The sequence below is a fragment of the Polypterus senegalus genome, chromosome 9, assembly GCF_016835505.1.
Source record: "Polypterus senegalus isolate Bchr_013 chromosome 9, ASM1683550v1, whole genome shotgun sequence".
Classification (NCBI taxonomy): Eukaryota; Metazoa; Chordata; class Cladistia; order Polypteriformes; family Polypteridae; genus Polypterus; species Polypterus senegalus.
In genome coordinates this window covers 85,668,854-85,682,905 of record NC_053162.1, presented here as the reverse complement: position 1 = coordinate 85,682,905, position 14,052 = coordinate 85,668,854, and the positions used below count along the sequence as shown (strand labels likewise).

At 42.9% G+C, this 14,052-nt stretch overlaps 1 protein-coding gene across 4 annotated transcripts in view; it reads right to left on the bottom strand.

The window, feature by feature from the left end:
- The window catches only part of gse1 (Gse1 coiled-coil protein), a 709,767-nt gene that overhangs the window by 164,847 nt on the left and 530,868 nt on the right, over window positions 1-14,052 (bottom strand). For 2 of the 4 annotated variants that reach the window (XM_039763381.1, XM_039763384.1), the window contains exon 1: window positions 11,223-11,255. The exons of 1 other annotated variant lie outside the window; for it this stretch is intronic. Coding sequence is in view for 1 of the 3 variants with exons in the window: in XM_039763385.1 (XP_039619319.1) it covers window positions 1,195-1,231 (37 nt within the window). In the remaining 2 variants the exon portion in view is untranslated. Of the gene's footprint in view, window positions 1-1,194; window positions 1,576-11,222; window positions 11,256-14,052 lie in introns of those variants that run through there. One more of the 4 variants, XM_039763385.1, reaches the window with a different exon arrangement.

Genomic DNA, 14,052 nt, shown 5'->3' with positions numbered 1-14,052 from the left:
ACATGTATTTAAGAGGCTGACAAGATCAGAGACTGTGAGGTGGAAAGCCTTCACGTATCTGCGAGCTGAGCACTTGGACGTGCAGCGGTGGCTCACTCAGGGTCACACAGTGAGGGTTCAGCGGTTACTCACTTGCCCGTTTTGTGCCATACAGTCCACTTCCTTAGCCACTTTTCAGCTCTGCTCGACTGTAGTTAATTGATGGCAGGGTATCTTTATTTCAAGAATATTTTCATGTAGTTTTCACCCCTGCATTTCCCTCTCCGGGTTGAGGGGGAGCTAGAGACTATCACGTCAACAAAAATCACAAAGTTGGACGGGACGTGCAGGGCACGCAGACAACACACTGCGGCGATTACGCTGTCAATCAAACTAGCAGCATGGGAGAAAAGTACATTACTGTATATTGATAGCAGTCCGAAATGTCACAACTGGTAATCCGACTGGAAATGACTGGCCAAACTTGTGGGTCACCGTCAAAACAAAGCGCCCCATCCGTCGACACATCGTCTCAACCGCACATACCCCCTCTGTGCCTGGCACGAGCTCCTCACCCAGCTCTGTGCCGAAAGCCTGGCAACGGAGACCCTTCCTGACAGGTCACTGCGAAGAGTTCAAACTCGGCACGATGCCGCTGTAAACCCTTGTAATCCTTCGCCGTTTTCAGTGCTAACGTACCAACCGCTACAAACTGTAGGAAAATGTAACTTATGATGCCAAATGTGAACGGAAACTGAGCCACCGGTGGCAAATGTTAATTAAGAAGGAAAGGCTTCCCCGTTCTCTTTCATCTCTTCTTTTCTGCCCGACTTTAAAGGAGCCTGGTATTTGCAACACTTGGACCGTTTACTACATAATCAGAGCTCATTCAGCCGTGCAGCACTGTTAAGCACCAACTGATGGTAACCCCACACCAAGCTTAATTCACCTTAGATTACTTAAGTGCTTCTGCAGCTTGCTGTTAAATAAAACAAGGCTTGCCACTTAGCCGCTAATAATGGAGACGAAAAGAGCCAGAAAAGACATGCCCCCTTCCTAATGAGAGCCAAAGTTCTCATGTTGCACTCACATAGGAAGGAGGGGGGAAATCTACCATTTAAAAATACTTTCATCCTCAAAGGGCATTAATGACAGTGACGAGCAGCAACTGAAGGAAAGGAAAAAAAGCACGCTCTTCTTGCTTGGCTTCCTTACCTGGCATATAGTAAAGTGGAGACTTCAATCCAAACATGATTTACATTAGAGGTCCATCGTGTTCGCTAAAGATGAAAAGATATCTCAATGTCCTAATTAAAGACAATAAACTAGACTCCCAGAAAATGGGGGGAGCGGATCGGTGAATTATTAAGATGTCCTTCTCATCAGTTTCAAGTTGTAGCTTGTAGGTCCTCGAGAAGATAATTCAGTGGAAGCCCCAGCCTAGACACCAAACAGCGGCTGGACATTGGTCTGCTGCCCTCCTTGCTTTGAGCTGTTAAGTCTCTGAGGCGACTGAAGGCAAAGTAAAAGAACGCCACCAACACCAGACATGAAGGTCCATACCCAACGACTGCCTTACGGACCGTTCATGACAAGCCGAGAGATGTGCCAGGTTTGCCCCGTGTAGTCACCGGAGTGCCAGGTAAGTCAGCGAGTTAGATTCTATGTTGCCTTCAGACTGAGAAAGAAACAGTGGGGGTAACACCATAAAACATAAAAACGGCAGCCTCTTGTTGCCAGGGAGAACGGGTTTGGTCTGTTTTACCCACCGGGGGTTTGAGGGAAATTAGTACTCCGGCATCTTCAAGAAAAAAGGGGGTTTCGGTCCTTTTTGGTTTCCTATTATAATTTCCGATGTGACAGATCTTCAGAGAGCAGCTTGCATCCTCCTCATGCCGCCTTATCACTTTTTTTTATTTCTTCCTGTGTCCCACTACCGACTCAGAATAGAGGAGGAGGAGGAGGGAAGAAATAAAAACTCCTCGGGCTAGAAGCGCACCGGCTATACAGAGAGAGAGAGAGTGAGGGAGAGAGAGCGAGCGAGAGAGAGAGAGAGAGGGAGGGAGGGAGTGAGTGAGTGAGAGAGAGAGAGAGACCGGAGGGAGGGCGACAACGGCGAAAACGCGGCCCCTCGATCAATTTTCATGCAAGAATCATTATTTGTAAATTGGAGATCTGCCTGAATGACAGCAGATTTGTCACCCTTAAAGAAAAGAGAGGGGCAGCCAAGCATCAGGGCATCTGTTCGAGGGAGTATCCTCTCCTGCGTTCCTCGGTCGTCGCTATTAAAATTCATCGCAGGGATTTCTCTGCTGTTTGCCTCTCTCCCGAGATAGATTTCCTCTCTTTAGATCTTGGGGGCATTAAATGTGAAGCCGGTGACAAAGGTTTCTTTCTGACGAAAGAGAATGAGCGCTTGAAATAAAACAGAGAGGTGCAAAAACACAACAAGGTTTGCCCTCGGGTCATACGAATGAGAAACTTAGCTGGCGGTCCGGTGTCATCCAGCTGCGGGCCAGGATAGACGGCCGTGCCTACCGTTAAACTACCTGTGGCACAGCGAGGAAATAATAACACAGGCACTCACGCGAAGCTGAACACAACTGGGAGGTGGGTTCAAAAGTAGAATCTGCCCTGAAGGCTTCTAAAGTGGCACTGCTTTTGTGAAAGTGACACTAAAGGGGAAAAAAGCTCCAAGCTTACATGATTAGCAGATGAAAAGATGAGATTTTGAAATAAAGAAGCAGCGAAAGGGAAATAGCCATGCTGCGATCACAATCGAGAGCTTGATACGATCTCGCACATTCTGCAAATGCATTATCAGATCAGAACAGGCATGTTCGCAGGCAGGCGGGGCGAGTAACTACTAATAGACAGGGAAAGGCGGTGGGCGCGCAAGCGAGCGCCGGGGCTGATATGGTTGAAGTAAGTGATCAACCGCACACAAGACAGCGCGACCCCTCCCCGACGCGGCTTCTTTTATTCTGCTTTATTTTGCAGGCAGTAAGTTCAAGAAGGCAATGTGTGATAACTTTCCACATAAACCACATCCCCCCTGGCCTTCACCGCTGCACCTGAATACGTTCCGAAAGAGTGCTTTGAAAAAAGAAAAAAAAAAGACGCATTTGCTTAAGGGTGGCCATCCTTTGTGCCAAGCAACAGGGTGCTTTTCTTGCAAACGTTGTATTAGTTCTGTTTCATAAAGACCGATAGTGCTGCATTTGGGTGTAGAAAACATCAAACGAGGAAACTTTGATCGCGCAGGAAGCCTGACTGATTAGCAGACAACACTATTCTTGAACCAAGACTGATCTGATGCTGCAAAGGCGGTGATCGCACTAGACTAGGTGTTGCGAAAAAACCCCAAAAAGGTTATATGTCTAGTGTTGACCTCAGATTTCAGCAATTAGGGATTTATTTGTCAGTGATGATGTGGCCCAGCGGCTCCAAACCCAGTGACCAACTGTGTGGACTCCTCACATGCACACATCATATCCGTTTTTCTCCAGTCACTGTTATTTTTTTCCATCATCCCAAAGTTTAGATTAGGCTGATGGGTGACCTCCAGCATCCTAAAGACATGTAGACTAGGTCATTCTAAAAAGACTGAGTGTGCTCCCAGATGAAGTGACGTGCCATCCACAAAGGATTCTTCCATTGGGACTCATGCTGCTGCTGGGCTCGGCTTCATGGCCAGTGGCACTTTCCTGGAGTACAAGGTTATCATCAAATGAATGGATCAATCAAGTCCAGGTATGGAAGACTTGGGAGTGTCATTCCATTTTAACCTACTCTATCTTATATGAGGGCTTTCACTTTTGAATGTATTAAGCAATTACGAAAGGCCAGGTGAAGCACAAGTTCTGTGTGTTCATATAGTAATTAATTAATTTACATTTCTATAGCACTTTTCTAGCTACTTAAAGTGCTTCACATACTCAGGGCTGTCTTAATGTATGGGCACTGGCTGGGGGCCCACAATGTTTCTGATATTTATGTATGTTTTGCTATCAAAATGGGGGCCCCAGCATATTACTTTACCTGGGGGCCAATAATTCTGTTAATACGGCCCTGTACAGAGTGGGGAGCCACTTCAAACAGCACCGTTGTGTAGCCTTCACTTGGATGATGCAATGGCAGCAATTCTTGTGCCTGTACTCTCATCGGGGTTGTTGATGGGATAAGACACCGCCAATTAAAGACAGGGGATGATTAGGGGTCAGAATGGATGAGGCTGTAATGGGCAATTTATCCAGGACATTGGTGAACACCCTACTCTTTTCAAATGATGCTCAAGGATCTTTTTTGACCAAAGAAAGTCAGGAGCTTGGTTTTCCATCTCATCTGAAGGATGCCATCATTTTGTCAAGACTGTGTTCCCATCACTGTACTGGAGCATTAGGATCCATACACACACCACAGTAGAAGAGTCTCCTGATGGCCTCATCAGCACCTCTTCCAGCAGCAACCAAGCTCTCCTGGTTGGTCTCCCATCCAAGAACCAGTCAGGCCCAAACATGCTTAGCAGCTTCAGGTGGATTACCGTCGTATGGTGACCAGAAGCAGATTCATGTAAGCATCTACTGACTGGATGGCATGAGGACACAGTGGGTAACACTAGGACACTGGATTTGAATTCTGGCTCAGACTCTGTGCACAGTATGCAGGTGTTCTAGGTGGCTGCACTGTTTCTCCAGGTATTTCTGTTGTTCTCTCCATAAATAAAAAACGCATGCTGGGTTATTCTGTATGCGTGTGTGGAGCTAAAATGGAATGAACCAGCTCCAGATATGAGACATTCTCATTGTAAGAATGTCAGTTAGTCCCCATGAGCCAGCAGAGTTCTCATTTTGATTCCACTTGCTAAGATGGCTGCTTTCTGGAGTCAATGTGGGGCAAGAATTCTAGCAGACCAGTGGGGTTGACCTCTGTGATTGTAGAGATACTGATAACAGGATTAATTCTGACATGTGCTGATGCTCAGCCCAGTGTGGATTCCAACATTGTGTCCAACGGCTGGGATGCTCTGCAATTAGAATAAGATAATGAACAATGACACCCTTAAACCCATAGAGAATCTCATAGTGAAACCAGAAATGAGAGCTCGCTGCTTTCACTTTTTGTGTGTGATGGGGGACTTTCAAAACAAAGTTCTCCTTCTCCATCGACAGAGCATTGAGTAGGAAGGTAGGTGGTATTAGGTGTGGATGGCACTATATAAATAAAATGTATTATTATTATGTCTAGTCAAGGTGTAAAGGTGAGGGAAAGAGACGGGTTCCTAAGCTTTCTACTATGCAGGAAGCTACGGACTGCACCATTCTTCATAACAGTACAAGAAAGAGCAACGCACATGGAGGCTAAAACGGTTGCAGTGGTGTGAAATTGATATAAGTTCATCCACCCAACCACCCACCCAGAACTTCAGCTCATATAAAAATGCTGACCTATCTGTAAAACCGCTAAACCTTCTAGTGTCGCATCCACCCCATCCTAAAAAAAGAAACTATTTCTTAACAGACCCCTGGGTGTTAAGAGACCCTGGGAGCATATCAGCCCTAAACAGAATGGGGAAATAGATAAGAAATCACTTAATCTCTGTCCAGCACACATCCCACTATAGTGGAGGAATGAGGTGTGGCGAGGCCTGGGGGCGTCAGGCTGAAGATCTGGCAAGAGGAGGGCTTAGGCGTTTTCAGTGTGTGTGTGCCTGCGTTTTAGTCTGTGGTTTAGAAAACTCCATGAGCTACAAAACGTCCAGCATACAGTATGTCATTCAGGTTCAGGGCAATGGCTTCCCATGACGTGGGCAGTTAAGTATGGTGCCACTTAGTGTGTAACCTTCAAGTGCTTTTATAAACTAAAGAGTTTAAACTTTTCAATGCCTTTCACTACTCTGCAAGCTGCGTTTACTTACACTTATTAGTAAACGGTTTCTTATTTAATAAATCTGCTGTTCGGTCCCAGATGGCAACTGATTCCTTACATATGAGGAAATGATGGAAATATCACTACCACCTTCTTTATTTTTAATGGGAACTGTGAAAGCAATTCATTGTTATTGTGCAAAACATCCTTCACAACAGCCAGTAAGCAAAAGAACACAAAAAAAGGTGGCAGCTTTGGGAGGCTTTGTTAGGATAAATCAAGCACAATACGCAGCACTGGGATGCCAAGGGTTCTGATAAATGCCTACAAATGGCTGGACAGCTAATCAGAATATAATAAATTGAGTACTCTTTATATAGCGCCTTTCACTATAAACCGAATGCAGGAAAGATTGAACTGGTGACAGTAAAAAGTCCCTTTTAACAATAAACTGTGTTTGAAAGACGACTAACAGCCATCAGTCTATTTATTTAAGCAAAAGCTGAAGCTATACAAATAATTGATGACATCAACCTTTCATACCATAAATTGAATCATTATACAGATTATACAGTCTATAGTATTTCATAAATTCAATGTGACTAAGCCCTGCGGTGGGCTGGCGCCCTGCCCGGGGTTTGTTTCTTGTCTTGCGCCCTGTGTTGGCTGGGATTGGCTCCAGCAGACCCCTGTGACCCTGTAGTTAGGATATAGTGGGTTAGATAATGGATGGATGGATGAATGTGACTAAGAAATACTTGAAAGCAATCAGTTTTTATTTTATGTAGTATCTTAATGTTCATAAGAACTGAGTAACAGTACGCAGCAAAGTCATCAGTGTTAAGCTAGCAAGTTACCCTAAAAAGTGTACAGTATGTGTATAAACAGCCTTTTTTATTTTATAGAAATTTTCATGATATTATAAACATATGTTAGACATTGTTTTCATTCAATTTTTCTATATAGCATCTCTCTACAAAGAATCACACAATGCCTATAAAACATTTTCACATCTTACAGTTATACAACATTAAATCATTTTTTGACACTGATTGACAGAAAAAAGACAGACTCTTTAAGGTCAAATTTGAAAACCGATCTCTGCAAAGTGAATCTGAATGAATTCCAAACACAGAATAATTAGTCATGTAAGTTTTCAGCCTCTTCAAGTCAGTATTTGTCGAGGTGTGTCTTTGACAGCCTTGGCTCTGCATTCACAGGTCTCAATCAGCTTTGCCCATCTGGACACTGTACGTTTTCCCATTCTTCTTTGCTAAACTGCTCAAGCGGTGTCAGTATGCATGGTGATCATGACTGAACAGCCTTTTTCAAGCCCTGCCACATATTCTCAATTGGACTGAGATCTGGATTCTGACTTGGCCACTCCAGGACATTAACATTGTCATTTCTATACCATTCCCGTGTACCTTTGGCTTTATGCTTGGCATTGTTATCTGGTTGGAAAACAAATCTTTACCAAGGTGATGGTTTCTTGCAGGCCAAATCAGGTTTTCCTTCAGGACTTCCCTGTGTTTTGCTGTGAGACCCTCCACCCACACAAGTCTTCCATGGCCTGTTACAGAGGAGCATCCCCCCGGCATGTTGCTGCCTCCACAAAACTTCACAGACAGGACGATGTGTTTTTGATAATGTGCAGGTTTTGGCCTATGCGTGTTTAGTCTGATTGCTAAAAACCTTAATTTTCGTCTCATCAGACCATAGACCTTTCCTTCAAGTGATCTCAGAGTCTCCCATGTGCCTTCTGGCAAACTCTAGTCAAGATGCCATGTGTATGTTTTAAACAGTGACTTTCTCTTTGTCACTCTCATGTAAACCTGTGGCTGGTGAAGCCCCCAGGCAACAGTTGTTGTCTGGACAGTCTCTCCAATCTCAGTTACTTGTCACACATGCGCCTCTGTGGACCATCCTCTGGGTTCATCTGAAGTAATAACTACCATTCTGAGTCAAGAGGGGTCGCTCGTGCTAACCGTCTCCTCTTTTCTTCCCTCTGTAGTACCAAGAAGACACCCTTCTGGTTTCCTGCCTATAAAGCCCACCGTTGCCAGAAGGAAGTGGTCAGTTATGAACAGACTGCACTGTAGAACGGAGCTCCCAATCACTTGGAGACAGAGGCGAATCTTGCTATCTTGGCCAGACGGCTTTCCTGTTTTTGGCTTTTCTTTTTTGTCGTTTGTACTGGCATGCAGAGCGGCCCTTTTCGTTACATTTTCTGTGACAGAATGAAATGGGGACAACCGTTTTTGTGTCCCAACATTTACCTGTGGGACCTACATTACCTTTTTTGACCAAACACTGCAGATTGTAATAACTCCATCAGAGTTACCATACATCCCTTGGTGGTCCCCCCTCACAGGGTTTTATCTTGCATAATCACTCAGAATCCGTGGCTGTTCTGCTCTAATCAGATTTACAGCGGAGCCAGCACAGTGGTAATGCTGCTGCCACGCTGTTAGGAGACCCGGGTTCGCTTTCTGGGTCCTCCCTGTGAGGAGTTTGCATGTTCTCCCCGTGTCTGCGTGGGTTTCCTCATGGAGGTTAGGTGCATTGGTGATCCTAAATTGTCCCTAGTGTGTGTGCTTGGTGTGCGGGTGTGCGTGTGCCCTGAGGTGGGTTGGCACCCTGCCTGGGGATTTGTTTCTGCCTTAAACCCTGCATTGGCTGGGATTGGCTCCAGCAGACCCCCGTGACCCTGTGTTAGGATATAGCGGGTTGGAAAATGACTGAGTGACCATACTCATTCCATTTGTTAATGATTGATTTATCAGGACTTCAAGGCATATTCAGTGACTTGGATATTTTCTGAAGCCTCCATCCACAGAATCCATGCTTTTTAAACACCTTTTTACAGAGTTGCTCACAGTGCTCTTTTATCTTAATCATGTCGGTTAGGCCACAATACGGACTCACCACAGGCCGGACCTTCCAGATGAGGTGCATTTATACTACGATCAATTGAAACCACAGACCGATGATCTCCATTGAAATAATTATGTGACTTATCAAACCAAATGGCTGCAGCAGTAATGAATTAGCTGTGTCAAACTAATGGGGTGAATACTTTTGAGAGCGATTCTTTTCTGTTTCATGTTTGTAGAGAAAAGCCAAGCAAAACGACACCGTTTATTGGCTAACTAAAAAGATTACAATATGCAAGCTTTCGAGGCAACTCAGGCCCCTTCTTCAGGCAAGATATCGTAATCTTTTTAGTTAGCCAATAAATGGTGTCATTTTGCTTGGCTTTTCTCTACATTCATAAGCGGTACAACACCCTAGTACGACTGTTTCATATTTGTAATTAATTTAGACCACTTGCAAGAATCTTTTCTTGTTTTTCAGTCTTTTTCTGTCGATCAATGTCAAAAAAGCCACATGACATCCACATTACACTGCTGAGTAACAATAAAATGTGAAAACTTTCTTTTTTTTTATAGGTGCTGAATTTGTGAAATGACTGGCAGTAATCAATTAGTCTGTACTTTGCTTGCTCTTTTACAACATACACTTTCTAAGAAATGGCTGATGGTAGACAATCTTTATTGTACTTAGTGCATTTTACAATAACTGAACAAACATAAGAAATTATTAATAATTAATCCAATTTCACTTGGTATAGCATGTCTCACATCATACACTTTCACAGAAAACTTTATAAAAAGGAACAAAAGACAACATATAATGCAGGTAGATAACAACTCAGAATGGAAAATTAAACAGAAACAAGATGAATCACAAGGAAATCCTGAAAAAGTCAGACAAGACTGACCCCGACCTGGCTGTCAAGCCAAATGTATTGGTGGTGGATGTCAAACGGAAAGACCCAGTAAGAGTCACAGCATCGAGTGCTATTGAGGAGGGGCTCGAGGCTGAAAGCAAACTGGACAAAGCCTCGACATATTGCTACTTTGTGAGTGCGGCGTGATGGCAGTCCCCCTAGTGTATGTTAAGCATGCCTTGAAACCTAGCAATTTTCTGTTTACAGAAATAGCACTGTATTTTACAGACCTTTGCAGTAAGCTGAGTAATAAAGTGTTACTGACGCAATAAGAGATAAGGATGCTGCAGTATTCAGAATGAAGACAAGAAGTGGTTTCCAACAAATGTGGGTCCTTCTACAGTAAATTAGTAAGAACTGAATGCTTGCCTTTGTCAGTTTCATCTTTCAGTGCACAATGATGATTAAAAGTTAAATAACGAGACCACTCATGATTTACTGTAAGTGTTCAAGAGACTCATGCTAGAAGTTTTACAACTGCTTTTAGACTAGAAATGAAGAATATACAGCAGAACTAATATGACCACCTTATTAATTACCTTCAGACACAAGACAGAAAGCCAGTAGGCTTTGTTGTCACTGCAGAAGGAGACACGAGATATCCTGGAAGCATTTTTTTCTTTGTAATGAAATAAGTTGTTGTTCACTGATCCCACCACTTCCCGGTTTGTTTCTATCAGGTTGAAGAATCCACTACTCAAAGATCTGAAGTTGGACATGCCTGAAGAGCTGGCAACGTGTCTTAAACCCCTGAGATTTTCTGATGCCTGTCTTTCTTGCCATCCTAGAAGGCTCACTTCACTACTGTCAGTAAACAGTCCTACAGCTTTGTGGCAGGCAGGTATCCTCTGAAACTCTCTACCCCGTGCTGGCACACATTTCATGATGACTGACCTGATTTTGGGTCAGATTCACCCCTTCTGGCAATAACAACAGTTGTTCCAATATCCCTAAATGTGACGTATGCATTGATGAATCTTAATATTCTTGAATTACTCACATGCCTGTTGTTCAAATCATAAATATCAAACATTTTCAATATTTATGGCATTAAATCCGGCAGTGTAGGGGGAATGCCAAGTTTTTTATACGTAACGCATCTTGACATCACGTGTGAACAACCGATATAGCCAATGAGGGATGAGAGGAACGACGGAGATATACATAGTGACAAAGAAGCAAGCCTACGTCTGAATAAGATGGACATCTCTTTTCGATTTTATCCTTTTCACTATACAATAACGTACACACTACCACAGCAAACCGCCATATTTATTTAAAAGTCATATTTTTCTCCACATATCCTAGGCTGAGATCTGTGAGCTCAAAGGGTTCAGAGTGGACATAGCCTTCTTGTATGTGCTCCAATAACTGAAGGCAGACTAAAATAAAAAGAAAATGGTTCAATTTGTCATTTTGTCTCTCATATTTTCATTATTATTAGCAAATGTCTTTCTGTGGAGCTCTTTAAGAGTTTTACTGTTGAAATCCAGTTTAAAGTCTCAATCTTTCTCTGTTACATTGTAAAATGTGTAATTCTACATTTAATATTGAAAAACAAAAAAACATTTTGAACTTTTACCTGGTGTGACTGAGTCTGCATCTGACTGGTTGGTGCCCTGTCCAGGGTGGGTTCCTGCTTTGCACTCACTGGTGCAGTTATCTGTGAATGGCAATGAAGAAGTTTTGAAAATGAAGTGGTGACCACTCTGATCTATTATTATAGCTTTTTGTCATTTGTTTTCACTCCTCTCTCTACGTCTACTACTGGATTGTGCCGTATGACATTAATATCTGTGCCCCACTTTTCCCACCTTCTATGCAAATGGCATTTGCTATCCCTGGCGTCCAATTTCAAGTCCTTATGCTCTTCTGAACATGAAGTGTAAGTGCTGCAGGAGGGGTGAGGACCTCGATAGCCGGCAGGAGCGGACTGCTTGTCACAGCCATCACAGCATCACAAGTCCAACCGGGGTCATGCCTAATACGGACAGATGAGGCAGCCATGTATTAGCCAAGTATAACTTAGTTATGTACCAGACAGAAAGCCTCCATCTGTCATAGAAACAAAAAGCAATAACAACAAAGAAAAAAGCAGACATGAACCAAACCTACAGAGAAAAAATCCCACAAGCTGGAGCCTCCAGAAACACCAGTTGAGTTATTAACCTCCTTTCCTTCCAGCTCTGAAATGAAACACGCAAATCCACTTGCAACCTCAAAGCCTTGTCACAGTACAAAGAAATCACACACAAAGACTGGTCTGTAGTGTTGAAAAAAGTAAACTTAGGAAGGAATGGCAACAGCACACCATGTGATACAGGAGGCCTTAAGGTCTCAGTAATTGATTATTTTTTTTTTATCTGTGTGGCTTTAGGGAAATGTTACATATGACCGAAAACAAAAGGGACGATTTGATTTGGGTTGATTGTGGTCTTCATGCTCTAAGAACAAAAATGAGAATATATGACTTTTTGAGTAATTTTTACTGAGTGATCACATGCCTGAATAAATGGATTAAGTTTTTATAAATCTGAAGGTTTACTCACCCTCAGCAATATAGTAACGCATGGAAAGGACTAGGCTGTTCTCAGTCCATGACCCCTGTTTATGGTGTGTCCTCGGCACTGGGGTGGCGTTTTTAGTCTTCATATACAATACAAACAAATGGGAACAGAGAAGCCTGGAATTTTCAAGGACTGGTTGTTGTATCCACCATGGGCTAATACAGAACTTTACTTGAAGTGTAAACCATTCGTTGAGCCTTGTGCTATACATTGAAATGGTGTACTTTTTGGATGTAGAGGGATGCAAAATGCCACGAAGAGAGAAAAAAGGGCATGGCCTAAAGAGAGCAGTGAGAAGTGTAAGGCTGCATTATGCTGCTGTAACACCAGTCAGGGCCAGCCAGTGCCATGGTCTACGTAAATAGATAGATAGATAGATAGATGGAACTTCATTTGTCCCAAGGGGAAAGGCACTTACTTTAGATGGTGGCACACAAACTCAGTAATGATCTGCAAGATATTATAGGAACTCATGTAGGGTATTTTAGCTGTCTTTCAACACAGAACTGACCTGTGACCCAGGTGATTTTTTTTCAGATACCAGGTTTATGATAATCAATTGCTCATATATTGTGTCTATTCTGATGCCTAGGTGCCAAGAAATTACTGTACCCCTTCTGCAAGGCTTAGTGCACAGGGCATTGAATAAGCAGCATTGCCCAGGACAACAGCTAAGAGGGAGTTGACCTTAACACCAGAGATAGATGGATGTGACAGAAATAATCTCTACACCTGTACAAATGTACAATACAGAATTTAGGCTTGGTAGGCAACCACTCCTACAGGAAAGGTTCATGTCGTGTGTATGCCAATTGTATTTGGGATTAGGCTGAGAATTGAGGGTGAACTTTAATAGACAGAAGAAGAAATTCATTTGTACGGAACTGTTTGAAAACACAGAAAGGAAGATATTGAGACAGACAGATGACAAGAAAGGGAAAATGGAAGATTCTGGAGTGAAGTGAGTAACAAGGTGATTCATGTGGTGTCAGGAATTGTGTTTATAATTCATGTAGGCCTTACATATCTCCCTACAAAAACTGTTTGCCCTTTATTTGGGTTACAAACAGTTAGAATCTGTGTCAGACAAAAGAAAGGCATGAGATCATAAATTCTCAGTACAAGTACAAACTGTAGTGAACGGTAAGTAATTTGCTTTATATTCACATATGCAGCCTTCAAATTTGAGAAAAAACATAATGTAGATACAGGTAAGCAGCACAACAAGTGCCATGGAAAGCAACTCTTTTATGTCCGCTGTGTTTCTTCTGTGAAGAGTAACCAGTCAGGGAATGAGCTGTGGTAATGGGTAATATCCAGTCAGGGAAGGGCCATGAAATAAACATAAACTTTCCCCTTGGGATTAATAAAGTATCTATCTATCTATCTATCTATCTATCTATCTATCTATCTATCTATCTATCTATCTATCTATCTATCTATCTAAACTAATCAAGAGTATTGTTTTCAGAAAACTGCACTGAAACGCTGATGCTATGTTTTTAGAAGAATGTGGCTCTGGACAGCGTTTTAAAATGTCAAACGATGGGGCACATGGGCAAAAAGTGAGAACGTTCACGCACTGGTGTGGACAGGGCCTTCATCTTGATCATGGTTTTCTGGCAACAATGGCTGAAAAGGGGAAACTCCTTTGTAAAAGGGTGCCAGTCTGTCACTAAGGGCATGCAAACTAATGTACAATGGGGCAACTGGCTGCTGCTAACCAGGCTGAATGCACATCTGTGGAAAACATGAAGTTTGCACAACAGTAGAGAGAATGGACTCTATTAGGAAGGCAAACCAGCTCTGATTCAAACCAAGACACGAGCACAACAAAACAAAATA